Raw genomic sequence first — 16,709 nt, 5'->3', positions numbered from 1 at the left:
AAGACCTCTGAATAGCACTGGAACAAGCAGTGATCATCTCGACTGTAAGGAGGTCAAAGAGAATGGCAGTAAGGATTGGCTACTGAGGTCATCATCCCTGGAGTTCCTTCTGAGCAGCAAAGGACCTAATCACATATCAGAACTTAAAGCAGAAGAAAAGTGCCTCCCACCATGTCCCAAAAATAGAAAGCAAAAGTAAACACAGCTGTTTGATGCAAGAATAAAGCAATAATGGAAGACAAGTGACAAAAAAGTCCTCCAATTAATTTAGTCATCACCATCTTCACAGATTTATTCAGTTTCCAGGTACCCTGAAATTTGGCAGTGCAACAAGTACCATGAATTTATGAACTTGGAGGCACAGTAAGTAGTTGTTAATAAGCAATCCATTCGTATTCTGTTTTACTATATGTCCATTTGAAATCACAGGGTCTGTCCAGGTCTGATTGACAACAAAGCACTGAACTCTGGAAACATATACTAAAGCTATGACTAGACTGTATGGTAGCACACCACACGTCTAGTATTTCAGATACTGTATTAAACTAGGCTGTCCTAAAATGAAATGTTATCGTTCTGCTATGCTCAGGTGCAGGACGCTGTGCCTCTTTTTAACCTTAAGCTATGTTTATTTTAGCATCATGCAGAACAGGGGAAAAAAATATCAGCAAAAGCCATAAACCTGCCTCTTCCTCACATGCAAGGTCTGATCTGTGGACAAACTTTATGACCCAGGTCTTCACCTGCACTTCGAGCAGCACAGTGGCTTTGAAGTTACGTATTTTTAAGTGTGAATGTAAAAGCACCTCCTCAGTTAAACACAGGCAGTTTCTGTACTGCCAGGTATAACATGCACAAGCCAAAACAGCAACCCCACCAGTGAGGTAAGCCGGAGTATTCTAGGTTTGGTTCACAGTTTTGCACCATTTTAGAGTAGCTATACCAACATTACTTTTGAATAAGGTGATGATTAGCAAGTCCTGTTGCCCTTTCAACGACAGCCTTAACAACCACCATTTAAGCAACGTAGCGTTAAGTATTCGGCAGTGATATAAAAGCCCTTTATGTGCAGGCTGGACGGTAGCCAGGACTGAAACGGAGCGTTATTGTTGTTCCAGCGTAGCACCATCTTTCTTCCTCCTCCCCGCCCCCCAACACACCTACGCCAGGGGACGGGGCGAGGATGTTTTCGGTGCAAGCCTCGGACGGCGGCAGGACGTGGTAAGCCTCAGCCCCAGCGCCCCATGCACTCGCCGCCGGATTTCACCACGGCGACGCCAAGTCCACAAGGGCCAAGACCCGACAGCGGCACCGCACCGCGGCCGACCCCCGCCCCCGGGCCGACCGCCGCCGGGCTGCCCTCGGCGTCGCGCCCAAGCCGCGCTTCTCCGCTGGCCCGGAGCCGACCGGCCCGCCGCCGTCCCGGTGGAGCCACCGCCCGCTCCGCTCCCCGACAGGGCCCCAGAGCAGCCCCCTTGAGGCCTGCCGGCACTCACGGGTCATCGCGAGACGCTCAGGCCGCGCAGCACCGCTGCCGCTGCCGCCACCAACCGGCCGACACACGCCCGCGGCTGCCAGAACCTTCTACCTCCCCGCCCGCCGCTGACGCCCCTTATAAAACCTCGCTGCCCCTGACGTCATTGCAGCGCGCGGGAGGCGGCACACCGCCCAAAGGCCTGGCCCAATCAGCGGCCGGCGGCAGGCGCGGGCGCTGTTGGAGGGATGAGGGCGCCGCCTCCCCTCCCTCCGCCCGCCCGCCCGGCGTGAGCGGGAGGGGGGCGGGGCCGCTCCCACGGACAGCGGCGTCCGCGTTCGTCACGGCAGCCCCGCGTGTTCCCGCGGAAAAGCGGAGGGGGTGCTGCGCGTGGTGGGCGCGCCGTTCCTGGCGGTGGGTTGTAGGGGAATCAAGCTCGCGTAAAGTGACGGGAGACGGAAAGGCCGCGGTACGCAGGGCTGGCGGGCTCGGTGCCGGGGCGAGGCACGGCGGCAATGCGACAAGCTGACGGAGCTCTGGTCCGGAGCGGAAGATTTCAAAGGAGGCTCTATTGACACGACTGAAGGAAGGTAATAGTTCTCGAAACACGCTCGTGTGAGAGTACGTGGCGTTCGATCAACAACCGAGTGGAAAAAGAAATCGCTACAGGCCGTTGTCAGTTAAAATCACCAAATAAAGTTAAAACCCCAAACACGTTGGTGCCTTCTTCGGGCACTCCCTGCCTTTTCTCGCTTTGCGCACCGCGAGCGAAAGCGTACCTTTCCCCACCCGAGGGTGCTGGCGTGTAGTACTGCCCCAGCCCTCCCACGGGAGAACACCTTCCCAGCCGCAGCAACCTCCCTGGTTTGTTTAAAATCGATCATCGTGGGCAAAACCGGCGCCGGGGAAGCTGCTCAGGAGGTGTCTTGAGTTAAGGGAAAAACCGGCCTGCCAGCTGTGGTGCCGCACTCCCGCCCGCGCTTGATTTCCCGGCACGGGCTCCGCCCCCGCCCCCCGCCCCCTTCCCGCCCTCCGCGCGGGGCGGGCACCGCCCCCTCTCGCCCCTCCTCTTCCTGCCGCCGCCCGCTGATGACGTTGAGGGGCGCGCCGGCCGCGGAGGCGAGTGACATGCCGTGAGGCGACGGAGCTCGCGGCGTTACCGGGCCGCGCGCCGCTGACGCCGAGCTCGCGGGCGCCTGCGTGCCTGCCTGCCTGTCTCTGCCGAGCGAGCCGCTGGCGCCATGTTCCGCCGGGCCCGCCTCAACGTGCGGCCCAATGTGCGACCCGTGGGTAGGGGCGCTGGCGGCGCGGCGGACCCGGAGCCGCAGGGCTCAGGCTCCCCGGCGGCTGCCAGAGCAGAGGCTGCGGCGGGAGCGGCGGCCGAGCCCCCGCCGGCCGCTCGGCGGGCCGAGAGGTGAGTCCCACCGAGACCTCGCGGTAGCCTAGGGTGCGGGGAGGGGGGTGGGCTGGGCTGGGCTGTGCCGCGGGGCTCCCCCGCAGGGGTCTTTGCCTGGGCCGCTGCCACCGCTCAGCCGTGGATCCCCGGGAGTGGGACGGGCCTGGGGAGGTGGGGGGACCCGCTCCCGCGGCCCTGCAGAAGCCCCTGGGGATGTAGTGCTGGCAGCCTCTCCAGTAACGCTTGTTGTCACGGCCTGTCACCTCCTGGTTGTCCCTGCTTTGGTTTGGAGTTGTCTCGTCTTGAAGACCTCCTGAAATGGAGGTGTCGCGCTGCCCTCCGGTGAGTGCCTAGTGATAGCTGTGTATGTGGTAATGGGACAATGACTTCTGGGTGTTTGGCGCATTTGCAACCTAAGCAACACCCGCATTTTTTTTATTGCGTTTGCACTGCAGGTGCTTGAAATAATATATAAGTTAATACTGCAAAGGAGGGCCCTAGTGTGGTCCGGTACTCAGTTTTTCTGGCACTGCAGCAGCAGGGAGCTCCAGTTTGCTGTGTGCAGCAAGCATTCTTTGCACTCTGTAGCTGAATGACTTTGATTTTGCATTCTTACAGCAATTCTTGTTTTGTATTCACTTCTTCATGCATTAGCGAGGGAGAACTTTGTGGCTTTTTCTTTTTTGATTGTTTAATTTTTTAAGTGCTTTTTGTTGCAATGGAAATGCGTGGTAAGGTTGGTCCTAGGACCAGTCCTTCAGGACCTCCCTGTTGTGGGTTAACCCTGGCTGGCCACTAAACCACACACAGCTGCTTGCTTGCTCTCCCTGGTGGGATGGGCAGATAATCCAAAGAGCAAAAGTGCAAAAACTCGTGGGTTGAGATAAAGACAGTTTAATAGGTAAAGCAAAAGCTGTACAAGCAATCAAAGCAAAATTGGGAATTCATTTACAACTTCCCATCGGCAGGCAGGTGTTCAGCCACCTCCAGGAAAGTGGGGTTTCCTGCATGTAGTGGTTACTTGGGAAGACAAATGCCATCACTCCGAATGTCCTCGTTTCTTCCCTATTCCCCCAGCTTTTACTGCTGAGCACGAGGCCAGGTGGTGTGGAATATCCCTTTGATCAGTTGGGGTTGGCTGCCCTGGCTGTGTCCCTTCCCAACTTCTTGTGCACCCCCAGTCTGCTCACTGACAGGGCAGCATGAGAAAAGGCCTCGATGCTATGTAAGCACTGCTCAGCAGTAGCTGAAACACGGGTGTGCTGTCAGTGCTGTTCTGGTCATAAATCTGAAACAGCACCGCGTGAGCTACTGTGAAGAAAATTAACTCTATCCTCACCAAAAGCAGTACAGACTAGTTCTTCAGGACATTTTCCCAATCTGATAGTTGCTCTTCAGAACAACTTTCTCACTTCTTTTAAGTAGATGGTTTTGCATATTGTGTGAATACTTCTATTCTTTTAGTTGAAACTTGTCCTTTATGATGTAATACAAGGTATTCTTACAGTCTTCTGTTTCCTGTGACTAGAAATTCAGGTATCAGACTAGTTGGTATGGCATGTCTTTAACAAACCCATGCTGCCTTTAATTCAACTTGTATTTTACATCTTTTATACTTAAACTTGTTCTGCATTGTGCTGTAAGGATGCTTTTCTTTCAAACTTTACTTATAAAATTCATGTGTTACAGAGATCAGGTTATTGGATCTTTTGTTATCCAATACTTTTTTCTTAAATGAAGTATAGTTGGTATTTTTCAATTATGTGGTACTGTTGCTGATTCAGCAGATTTATTAAAGACTTTTTTGTGTTTGTAATTTAATGGGTGCATCAGTGTAATCTAATTGTAAGTTTCAAAACTAGACACCAAGGCTGTTCTGAAGGGAGAATATTCTAAGGGATCTATTCACATGGCTTGAAAAATAGACCTTTGCCATATAAGTAACAGGCTTATAAAACATTTTCCTCAAAAACTGTGGAAAATATCCACGCGTACAAATCCACGTGTCGTGGTTTGACCCCAGCCAGCAACTAAGCACCGCAGAGCCGCTCCCCCCCGCCCCCCTCCCAGTGGGATGGGGAGGAGGATCAAGGAAAAAACAGTAAAACTCATGGGTTGAGATAACAGTTTAATAACTAAAGTAAAATAAAATATAATACTAACTAATAATAATAGTAATGAAAAAGAATATAACAAAAAAAAAAGAGAAATAAAACCCAAGAAAAGACAGGTGATGCACAATGCAATTGCTCACCACCCACTGACTGATGCCCCAGCAGCAATCTGCCCCTCCTGGCCAACTCCCCCCCGTTTATATACTGGGCATGATGTTCCATGGTATGGAATATCCCTTCGGCTAGTTAAGGTCAGCTGCCCCGGCTATGCTTCCTCCCAGCTTCTTGCACACCTGCTTGCTGGCAGAGCATGGGAAAGTGAAAAGTCCTTAACTTAAGCACTACTTAGCAACAACTAAAACATCAGCGTGTTATCAACATTATTCTCACACTAAATCCAAACCACAGCACTGTACCAGCTACTAAGAAGAAAATTAACTCTATCCCAGCTCAAACCAGGACACTGCAAAACCACATCCTGCTGTTTTAAAGAAAAAGTAGAGCAGTTATAAGAAATCTAAAACTGTTTGTGGTGGAAGTTGTTCACGTTGAATGTAATGTACAAACCTCTTCAGTTTGCCAACGCAGTAAAATCTGTGGGATGTGGCTCGGAAAGAGCTTCTTTGGAGAAGTGCAGGTTTAGAAAATGATGCACTTAGAGGAGACACGTGGACCACTGGAGTGAGTTCCACAGCTCAGCTGGAGGGAGAAGGTAATATCCAACATAAAACTGCTGGGAGACTCTCAGGGGAACTTTTAGTCCTGGGAGCAAGTAGAAAAGGCACAGCTGAGAGCTGCTCCCTTCTTGCCCCCATTTGGTCATCCTAAATTCCACTGAATAGCTGGTTCTTAAAGTTTTTGGTTGCTTTTGAAGGCATATAGCAACCAAATAGGAGAGAGCAGGCCTGGTGATTTATTGCAGAGTAGGCAGTATTAGCTTCTTGGGGACCTGTCTCTCTAGATGATGCATTTTAAAGATTGGCCACCTGGGTGTCTCTGGAGATTCAGGAAGAGTGGATTTGAAGGAAGTCACACAATTTGATTTCCTGAGTGTAGTAATTGGGGACATATAGCACAATGTGTTTGTTGCGTGGTCTGCAAGAAAAGTAAAGGAAAATGTGAAAATATCTTGCATATTTATCCTTCCAACCTAAGGCATTCCTTCATAGCTGCTCAAATGTGTATCTGTAGTGTCAGTTACTTTCCTTTGTTTGGTTTTCTAAATGCTGAATGGGTTTTGTTGATTATCAGGGAAGTGAAAATTCTCTGAGCATAAGACTTTTTTTAAATACAGTTTCTGCTAAATTGTATTTAACTGTTCAGAAATCTGGTGTGGCACACTGATTAAAAACTCCACAAAACACAGGTGGCATGGAGAAGATGAACGAAGAATTACTTTCCATTGTCTCTTGCCATACAAAAAACAGAGGGTGTTGAACGGAAATTGCAAGGATCTCATTCCAAACACAGAGACAGGCACCATGTAGTGCTGAACTCTTTGCTGAGCCATGTTCTGTGTACTAAAAATGAACTCAGTGTGGGACAAATTGATTCAGCTATTTAACAGAGGCTGTTAAATACAAAAACGTCATCTGCAGCATTTGCCTGAATCACAGACAGTAGCTGGAGAGGATTTGGAAAAGTTTCACTGTATGTTTATGCTTTTCTTATATTCCTTCAAAGGCATTTGCTTCTGACTGTTTTTGAAGATGGCTCAGTGAACCATGGGTGTGGTTGTCCTTAGGTTCAGAAACAAGGCATAGTTCCAATGTAGAATTAGAAAAGCTCTTTATGACTCAGTTATAATTCTGCTGCAGTCTTACTGTGAGCAGCAGCCAAGGAGCCAAATACTTGGAGGAGTCTGCAGATTTAGGAAGATCATAATGGTTGGCAATTTTGCTTGCACTTTGAAAATTATTTCTGTGTAAGGGATGGAAGAAATACTTAAATAAGAAAGCTTTCCAGGGAAGCTGAAAGTTGTTGCCTCTAAAAGGCTACTTTTGATGTGTTAAGTGTGAGCAGTAGAATAACAGCAGCCAGTTTGCTGAAGTTTTTTTGGAATTCACAGTTTACATATCATCTACTTGCAAATGTATAAGAGGAATGTTCAGATTGATTGTAATAAAAATCATGAAACTACTTGTTGCATATAGCTTTATTAAAATGTTTTTAATATGTCACCTATGTTACGTGGGTTATTTTTTATAAAGCTTTATTGTATTATGAAGTTTGGTATTCTCAGCTGAAAGTAGAGAGCCTTCCAAAAAAAGAGGGGGGTGGGGAAGGAACATGTCAGTTCAGCGTTATTGGTCAACTAGCTTTGTAACAGTAACATTAATAGTAATTAATATTAGAAAATAATATACCAGTTCTTACAGATGATTAATTTATGAGGAAGTACCAGCTACAGTTTGGTTCTAGTGTGGCTTCTTGTATATAACTATATTTCTCTGTAACACTATGTTTATACTGATTGGCGCATAAACATATCTTGAAAGTAAGAGTTACAAATCTGTCACTGTAAAGTATTTCAGAATACTCTTTTAAATTTTCCAGCGATGACAAGGCTGATAGCTCAAGTGATGCTGGAGAAGCTAGTAAGCCTGCGGAGATGCCTACGCAGAGAAGAAAACGGATCTCCACCATGCCCAATCTTGTCAAACCCAGAGCTGGACCTTCATCTGCTCAGTGTTCTGCATCAAAACCACAGAGGCGAGCACCACAGGCTCCTGATGGCAGTGCTTCACTTCAGAAGGATTCCCCTCCATCAGAAAAGAGTAATGTTGAAAGCTCTTTGAAGTCTCCCATGCTGCCTGAAAAGAAAACACCTGTGCCACAAGTGCCACAGTTTTCCCCACTAAAAAAATCAGTGAACAAAGAGCAAACTGTAGGTGTAGCTGCTCAAAAAAATGATGATACCTTGCAGAAGAATGTACCCTCCCCACTCAAGGAGAGACCAACACAGGGAAGATCAGGAACACACGAGGAAAAGCTACCTATGAAACCTGCTCCCGTAAAAGAGAAACGAATCTGTTCTGACCGTGAAAGGATCCTCAAAGCTCGGAAGTTAAGAGAAATGCTTAAAGAAGAGCTCAAGAAAGAGCGGATGGTAGGCCTCTGTGTTGAGCAGTGCTGATCTATGAACGGCAAAGATGTGTGATTCCCTTAACATACATTATCTCTTTGCAGTAGTGTTTTCTGATGATCGTCAGCTGCTTACAGCCAATAGTCTGTGATATCTCATAACTCTGTATGGGTTTAGTCTGTTTATAAGTGGTAGTAGCACTGTGTTCCTTCATAATACAGATTTCACAAGAAATTGTATGTCTCTTCATTTGATTAGACCCACAAACCTTTTTGACATAAGACCTGCTATTATATTATAGTCAACGTTCCAATTTTAAAAGTTTCACAGTTGGTAATACAATGGGAAAGTGTGCTGTAAGAAGCTTGGGATTTGGGGTTTCTCATATCTTTTCAATTTGGTTGTTGACTGAGTTCTGTAATTTTGAATAACTTTTCACTTTTACTTGTGCCAAGTACTGAATTTCTCTGAGAGGGTAAGTCACTTAACGGTCTGTGGCATCCTCTCTGACAAAGGGACACTCTTAAGGTAAACTTATTTCAGTTGTTGCGGGCGGGGAACAACAAAACTCCCCGAATGGGGTACTTTGTAAACAAAGAAAAATATTCATTTGTGAAATATAAAGTACTTTCAGGGTGAATTTAAGTGGTTTTTTTTTTCTTTTTATATGGAAACAGTTGAAACACAGGCCTCCAGTAATTGAAGGACGTTCTCCACCAGATCGTTCTAAAATGACCATGAGAGATTTGATATACTATCTACCAGAAAACAATCCTATGAAGTAAGTATGACTCTTTTCCTCTCTCCTTAGGTTAAATGATTTTTCTTTTTCTACCAATTTAATAATTGTGAAAAGGAGAATTTTTAAATCTGGAGTATTAGTACAGATGCAGTATTGTTGCAATGGTAACAAAAGCTTCTAGACATTTTCATATCTACTCAATCTTCATACAGAAATGAGAATGAGGATTAGTGTACTTGTTGAAATATAAAAACATGAACCTGTCACCAGTGTTGATTTATCTCTGTACAAATGCAGAATAATAGAAAATACTTTTTTTTGGCTAGCCACTGTTAAATTTTTAGTTATGGCTGCTAGGGATGTTATGACTGCTTGCCAAATCTAGTGGACTACAGGAAGCTAAGCATTTCTCCTTCCTAGGTGCTGAAGTACAAAATGCACTGCAAGACCCATGAGGTCCCATCATTCCAGCTGGATGGATGTAGCTGCTACTGTTCCCTTTACAGGTTTTGCCAGTAGTGAGACTGAGTGAGCATCCCAGAGGTGCGCATACACAGGGAACACTAATGCCGCTGGCTGCACAGACTACCACAGACAGAGCAGGGCCTTTTTCCTGCAACTACCAAAACCAATCACATACACATAAGTATAGCTATCCAGGTGCTGTTCTTCCTCTCAGTAGTAGATGAGTTTTCTGTTATTGTCTTTGTCACCTGTTTGTTAATGTTTGTGTGCTTGTGTGATTTATTTATCACCTTCCTTGTTATTTTTTCTTTTACAGTGAATAGTTCTTAAGCAGGTTATGAACCAGATGCTCTCACATTCCCTGTACTCTTACAATGGATTAGTGCTTGAGATATCTTTCTTGTCCTTGCTTATACAAAAACAAGCAAAATTCATTAAGCGGTGGTGGTTGTTGAGTTAGACTCAAGTCTAGAAGTGGTACAAAGAATTGAAAAAAAGCTTTGTGTTTCTTTGTCCATTATCCACTAAAAGCAGGTTTTGTGGAATGAAGCAGAAGTGTTTCTGTACAAATGTTCATCTCTAGCTTTTTATAAAATTCTAGGTCTTCATTGGCAGAAGAAAAGAGAACAGAAAAAGGTTCTGCACTGGGTCAAATGAAAGAGTAAGTCTTGGTGATGGAAGTACTTACAGTCAAAAAGTTTTTTGTTGTTAGAAAAAAACATGTTCCTGTGGTAATACTAACAGTGTAGGTCTTTTTTTTTTTTACTGTTTCAATATCACAGCCCTTATTTATAACAAATTGTAATTTGGGAGGGGAGGAGGGTTAAAGAGCATTTTGCTTTCAATATTATGTTTTTGGATTTGTCCATTTTACAACAGAATGAAAAGCAGATTCCAGAGTTTATGTATTGACTAACTTGCTGACGGGTTCCATTGCTGGGTGGTTCATTAAATTGTTGAATGTCTGGCATACAGAGCAGCAATTCAAAATACTGACAAAAATAATATTTTGCTTGGTCTCTTAAAATTGTAGGCAGGAAGAGAAAAGTACTCCTGATCATGAAGAAGAAGATGAGGAGGAAGAAGCAGAGAATGAGGAGGAGAGTCAGGACGGTCCACTTCTAGTTCCTCGTGTGAAAGTAGCAGAAGATGGTTCAATTATTCTGGATGAAGAAAGGTAACAAATTCTGTGCCTGACTCAGACAATATGTACTACATGGCTGCTTAGTTTGTGAATAGAGAACAGTTACTTTGGATGGGGACAAACTTTGTATTTGCATTGAGTTGAGCTATCCTAACTTCGGAAACAGTGCAGATATGTGGCAAAACATGAGCAGCAGTTATCTGCATCTCAGTAGTGGCAAACTCTCTATGAGGAATGTTTTTGGAGAAGGAGATGGAGAGGAAGTTGTCTTATTTTATTACAGTGAATGAATACTGAATATTTGTCAAACTTCCAAATGTCTTCTATTTAGTGAGCTTCTTTGTTTCTCCCAGTTGCATGTCTGCTTACTGTTATTCAGTTGTCAGTATGATTTGCTCCAGCTTTGCATCTTGCACGTTGCTGCTTTATTCAGCTTTCAGTGTTTAACTTTGCTTAGAATATGGATTTTTTTGAAGTATTAGATTATCAAATTATCAAGTTCCTCAAATGTATTATTAGCATGAGATTTAGGCCAAAGTGTAAGGATAGAGCAGCCCTGGTAAAAGAATTTGAAAGTGTTCTAAAAGGATATGGAGAGGCTCTTGTGGCTTTGCAAAATAATTTTCTCGAATGTTAAAAAGACCATCTTTTTTTTAAGACATTTAATTATGTCCGTCTGTACTGTACCTTATAAAAAGGGAAAAGCAAATCTACTTGCACAGGCTGAGTAGGATAATGATGTCTTGCTGTTTTCTCCTATTAAAATACATGTTAATGTAATTATTAAACCTGATTACACAGTACAAACTGACTTGTGGGAAAAATCTGAATAGTTGCCTTATAAACATGTGCTATGTGTCTTGTTAGCAATATTTTCAGATAAGTCTCTTTGTGTGTTTGCTTTTCCAGTTTAACTGTAGAAGTTCTAAGAACAAAAGGTCCATGTGTTGTAGAAGAAAATGATCCTATATTTGAGCGTGGCTCTACAACTACATATTCCAGCTTCAGGAAAAGTTTTTACACGAAACCATGGTCAAATAAAGGTGAGTATATTTTTGGTTTCAAGTTTTGAGTCTGCAGAAAAATCTTAGTTTTCCATCTATGCTTTGTACTCAACAATTTTTATTTCCAGTGGAGTAAATGGACCTACTTATGTGTGACATGGTCTCAACCCTCCAAACTCTTACAACAAGCAGAGCTCTGATGTTTACTGTGAAAATTGGCTTGTTGAAAAAACCCAGTGCCTTATGATATGCAGGCTACCTTTGAATTTTTTCTGTCATGGACGTTTAGATGCTGTGGAAATGCTAGTCTGCCTTATCAAAAGTGTGATTTTGGATTCTGGTGTCCAGATATTTGAGCTCAATATGGAACAGTTAGCACTTCTTAACAGCTTCTTTACTTGGTTCTTCCAGCATGGGCAGGAATAAATTATGTAAGCCATCTTTGTGGGCTGATTTTACTGCACATGGACAGCTGTGTTTTTATGAGTGGGTGGGTTGTTTTTTATGCCTGCTGTGACTTGATTATCTCTAGGCTGACAACACTATGCCAGACTTTTTACAATTGGAAATGTTTTTTTAGAACTGTAGATGGAAAAACTAGCTTCAGAATTCACTGTGCTGCTTTTGGAATGCACTCTTTTCCTGTTAACAAATAATAATGGAGATGGTATTTTTACACATGCTTTTTTCTGATTTCTGTTTGTGGTTGTGTTCATGATAAAAACTAACATTGACAATTTGGAGTTGGTTACCTTTGATTTACTAGCTTTACAAAATGTATTTCACATTCTGCCATTTTGTCATAGATTAGGCAGGTCTTTCTGTTAATAGTTTGTTCAGCAAATGTTATTAGAGGTACGTAGGTAAAATAACACACATACTCCAGCTCAGCTGAACTTGCAGCCACAGTAGATAACCTTAAAGTTATCGATCTCGTTGCATTAAGTTTAAAAGGTGCTTTTATCTTAGATAGCAAGAAGGATGGTTAACTAAATACTTAAGTGTGTGTATCTTTTTTCCTGCCCCCCCCTCCCCTTCCAGAAACAGACATGTTCTTTTTAGCTATCAGTATGGTAGGAACAGACTTCTCCTTGATTGGACGGCTGTTTCCTCATAGAGCCAGAGCAGAGATAAAGGTAAAAATTAAAGCACTCTATAAAGCAGTTAAATGTCTGGTTTCACTTTTCTGTTTCTTATTTGCTATTCCTATGCTTCCTCTATTAGTATTGATAAATTTGATGCTAATGGGCTTTGTAGCAATGCTTTTTTTAATACCTGCTTCCAAGAGGTAGTAAGTATCTGAAACATTAATATGCTGGGTTGAATTCCAATCAACGTATCTAGTAAATCTAGCATACCTAGACACAGTTTGTCTCAATTTTATTTTAATTGAAGAATGCTGATAAGCATAACTGGATGTTTGGTGAGGGTCTTCTCTGTTGCCTCTTTCGTGGTATCCAGCTGGGAAAATCTCTGATATTTCAAACCCTGCTTAGATTGGAAGTAAGGACAAAGAAAGTTGAAAATAATAAAAAATTATAACTGTTGATATCTATTGGTGACAGATTTTATATTTAACATTTAATTACAAACTTGTGTTCTGTGAGTGTGCTTGTAAGTTTTAACAACTTCAGTTGGTAGAAAATGTTGTTCCATTGAAGAATGCTTATCTTGATGTGCTTTTTTGTACAATATATTGTTGCATTTCTTGCTTACTGAAAAAGACAATTATACCTTTGCTTTTAGAACAAGTTCAAACGTGAGGAAAAAGCTAATGGATGGAGGATAGACAAAGCTTTCAGTAAGTAAAGTGAATGTACCCCACCCTACAATGAGTCATTAAATGGTAGTCATCTTTTTTCATGGTAATTTTTGTGCTTTGCCTTGCTTGAATTAATTATAAGAAAAAGTTTTTGCTCATAGGTGAGTTCAGAAACTGGGAAATCTTAGGTTTTTATAACAAGCATGGTTCACAGTAAAGATTTTTAGGTTTTATTTCTGGCTTTTCTCTATATCTGATAAATAAGATTAATATAAACTTTTCTGTATATATTCAGTTGAAGATTATTCTGATTCATGGGAATTTCTAGCACAGTTACTTGTTGGAAACTGCTTTGAGAATCCTTAAAGGCTTTGTGTGTTATTTGAATGAGCTACAGAAGTCCTAGAGCAGCATGTTAATATGTTGTTTGATACTGTGGTACAATTCGTGTATTTGTCACTTTTAAATTTTCTTAACTACTAAGTACTGTAACCTTTCTACTGTTTGTTTTTTAAAGCGAAGCTACCATAACCCATATATATATATGTCAACTCTAGTCCCTGCTCAAGTGATACAGAAAGTATTTTCAAAAAGAATTCTCTGTTTAAATTTATATAACCTTTACTTTTTAACATCATAACATGTACCACTGATTATTTTACAAAGCAGAAACTTGGAAAAATTATCAACTTTGAAATCTTTTCTATTTCTTTGCTTTAATCTGATAGAAGAAAAGCGGCCCTTTGATTTTGAATTCTTTGCCCAGCTGCTTGAGAAGGTCTTAGCAGATGAGGAAAAGAGGAAGCAAAAGACTGTTAAAAGCCAGAAGCCAAAGGAAAAGAAGCTATCAAGGCCTCGGAAGAAGCCAAAAGGTACTTCAAAAGAATGCCTGAGATAGCATTACAGAGCAGTGGTCAGTAATGTGTTGCTAGCAGAGGCAAAATCACATAGGGAATCTTTTCCTTCCGTGTTCCGGACAGGGCAAGAGGATCCTGGCTTCATAGCATAACTTTTTCAGATGTAGTTTACTGATGTGCGGGACGTTAATAATTGGTAGCAGCCAGTTTCCTGAGGTGCGTTTTCTCTGGGCAGGAATGTGAGACCACACTGAGATTAGTGCTCTTCCACGGTCTGAAGCACTGATATTCTAAATGGGATATTCTAATTTAACAGTTGATAAGTAACTTCATGAGTTGCTAACGAATTCACTTTTAGAATCCTTGGGCCAAAACCATATTTTTGGCAAGGTCTTCTGTGACTTCTAATGTAAATGTTTCTTACATTTAAAACCCTTTTCTTTTAAGGGTTCTGTTTCTCCTTTAATTATAGTTTGACTACCTAAGTCTGAAGAGTGTGATTCTTTTCAGGGAGTGTTGTAAAAGTTGTTTTCGTTTTCTGATCTGTTCAAAATAAAGGATAAAGGTTATGTTTAATTACTGTTGATCACCATATCGTGTCTTATTACCTCAGTACCTGTGAAAGGACCTTTCATAGAAGTGCTTAAATTAAAAACAGTTACACTGACACCATTTCATAAATTCCCTGCTAATTCTGTGGGGTTGTTCACTTGTTTGTTCCACAAGGACCCATTTTCTTGTAAGTGGTCTTGTGGAACAAACAAGTGAACAACCTTTTTAAAGGGGATGCCAGCTAGGAAGCAACATTGCTGTTTAATTCTCAAAATTGACATAGTTGCTGCTTTTCTGTAGCCTTGATTTCAGATTTGATTAAGTAAAATGTCCACCTATTAGGACTTACAGCCACATAAAGAAATTCTGTTTGTCGACTTTAATGGTAGATTAAAGGTACTTTATGTGTAAAGCAGTGTGAGTATGCTTTCTACTTCTCTTGCATTTTGGATTTCTTAATTACAGGGGAACAAGTTCGTATAAGAATAATAAAAAAGATAGGGAAAGGTTCTTGGTGGTTGATGTTCTGCATAAATAAAAGATTGAGACAAAATGTCTTGAAAAGGGGAGGGAGGAGAATATTATAAACTTGTTAAACCCAGAAAAGAACTTTTGAATTATTAGCCAGATAATAATTCAGCTTTCTTAGGTGAATAAGAATGATTAACTGCAATACATTTATTGATCAAAATTACTTTTTCATGGCATACTTTCTGCAACCGTCATCACCTCTTTCTGCAGAGATATGATATTCTTTTCAGGAATAGCAATGCCTGTTTTTCCTGGATCCAAAAGTGACTATGTAACCTGCTAAAAAGTATAGGAACAAGAACATTTACTAAATTGGCTTTACATCTTATATTGACTTTACCCTGGTGAAGTGTTGTCCCATGTACAGAATATGTTTTGTGTTTAGTGTTGAAGTTAATCTATGCTGCAGCTTTTCTGTTAAGTCAGTGACTGACTTCTCATGGTCCTGCCCATATGCCTGGCAGAGTATTGGCAGTGATGTATGAATTCACAAGATGTTGCTAGTGGAAATATCTTTGCAATTTATGGCTCCTAATACTCTACCAGTCTATTAACCAGGAACCATATTGTCTCAATAGCAAAAGCTGCCAGCACAGAAACTGCTAATGATCAAGATGATCTTCAGGAAGCCAGAATTTCTGATGCAGAAACGGAAGCAGATGCTGTAACAGCTGAGAAAGAAAATGAGGAATCTTTGGGCACTTCTGAACAGGCAGAAGAACAGGTTGCATTAGAGCCAGCATTAGCAAAAAAGAAGAGAAAAAAGAAGAGAAAAGATGATGTTGAACAGGAAGTGGAGAATCTTCCAGAAGAAATGGCTGTCCCTTCAAAAACTGCTGAAGAAGGGAAATCCTCTAAGAAAAGTAAGAGGCAAAAATGCTCACTTTCAAATGTTCAAATATAAATTTTATATAAAGACATTGCAAACTTAAAACAAGAACTTGGGTTTTGATGTATATCACTGGTCTGCCTTGGGAGGTTGTGGGACAATGCCTTTCAAAATCAGCTTTCATATTAAATCTAAACATATTTTATTTTAGCTGAGAACAGTTCTCTTAAATTGTAATACTTAGGCATTTTCTACTGGGATGTTTTGTCTTAAATTAACTCTTGCTTCACTGTAGCTAGGATTTGAGAATTGGAATTCTAAGATGTTGCCCAGAATGTCCAAATTGATTTCATTCTTATTCGTTAGCAGAAAAAAAAGTGATATGTGATGCAAACAATGATGGTCATACTACCTGTAGAGAAGAACTGGATAGTGTTGTTGAAGAAAAAGAATATGAGACTGCTGTTACAGAGGAAGAGAGATTGGAGTCCTGTTTACCAGTGGATGACACAATGGAGAGAGAAAGTGATGTCAATTTATGCAGGTAATGTTTACAATGGGAAGCTTAGGCAAAATAAAAAATAGTTTAAAGCTTTAATATTGATTTTATTTATTCATGCTTACCATCATGTTAACTGGCACAGAATGGGCAGGTTTTTGGTTTCTGAGGACTGTCCTGGGTTTTAGTAAGCTGTTTTGAATTTACACTCTCAATATGTTCTCTGCCCTGATGGGCTGCCCTTGCAAAATTAGT

General features: G+C 42.0%; 1 protein-coding gene across 1 annotated transcript in view; it reads left to right on the top strand.

Moving 5' to 3' along the window:
- The first annotated feature begins 2,715 nt into the window (after positions 1-2,715).
- Positions 2,716-16,709, top strand: part of BDP1 (B double prime 1, subunit of RNA polymerase III transcription initiation factor IIIB) — a 52,868-nt gene continuing 38,874 nt past the window's right edge. The window contains 11 exon segments of the mRNA XM_050913052.1: positions 2,716-2,888; positions 7,541-8,092; positions 8,740-8,850; positions 9,878-9,937; positions 10,310-10,453; positions 11,330-11,463; positions 12,466-12,560; positions 13,171-13,225; positions 13,915-14,058; positions 15,705-15,989; positions 16,322-16,499. Coding sequence (XP_050769009.1) covers positions 2,716-2,888; positions 7,541-8,092; positions 8,740-8,850; positions 9,878-9,937; positions 10,310-10,453; positions 11,330-11,463; positions 12,466-12,560; positions 13,171-13,225; positions 13,915-14,058; positions 15,705-15,989; positions 16,322-16,499 — 1,931 coding nt within the window.

Source organism: Gymnogyps californianus, chromosome Z (assembly GCF_018139145.2).
Source record: "Gymnogyps californianus isolate 813 chromosome Z, ASM1813914v2, whole genome shotgun sequence".
NCBI classification, from domain to species: domain Eukaryota; kingdom Metazoa; phylum Chordata; class Aves; order Accipitriformes; family Cathartidae; genus Gymnogyps; species Gymnogyps californianus.
The sequence above is the reverse complement of the archived record's forward strand: the minus strand, read 5'-3'. Positions and strand labels throughout refer to the sequence as shown.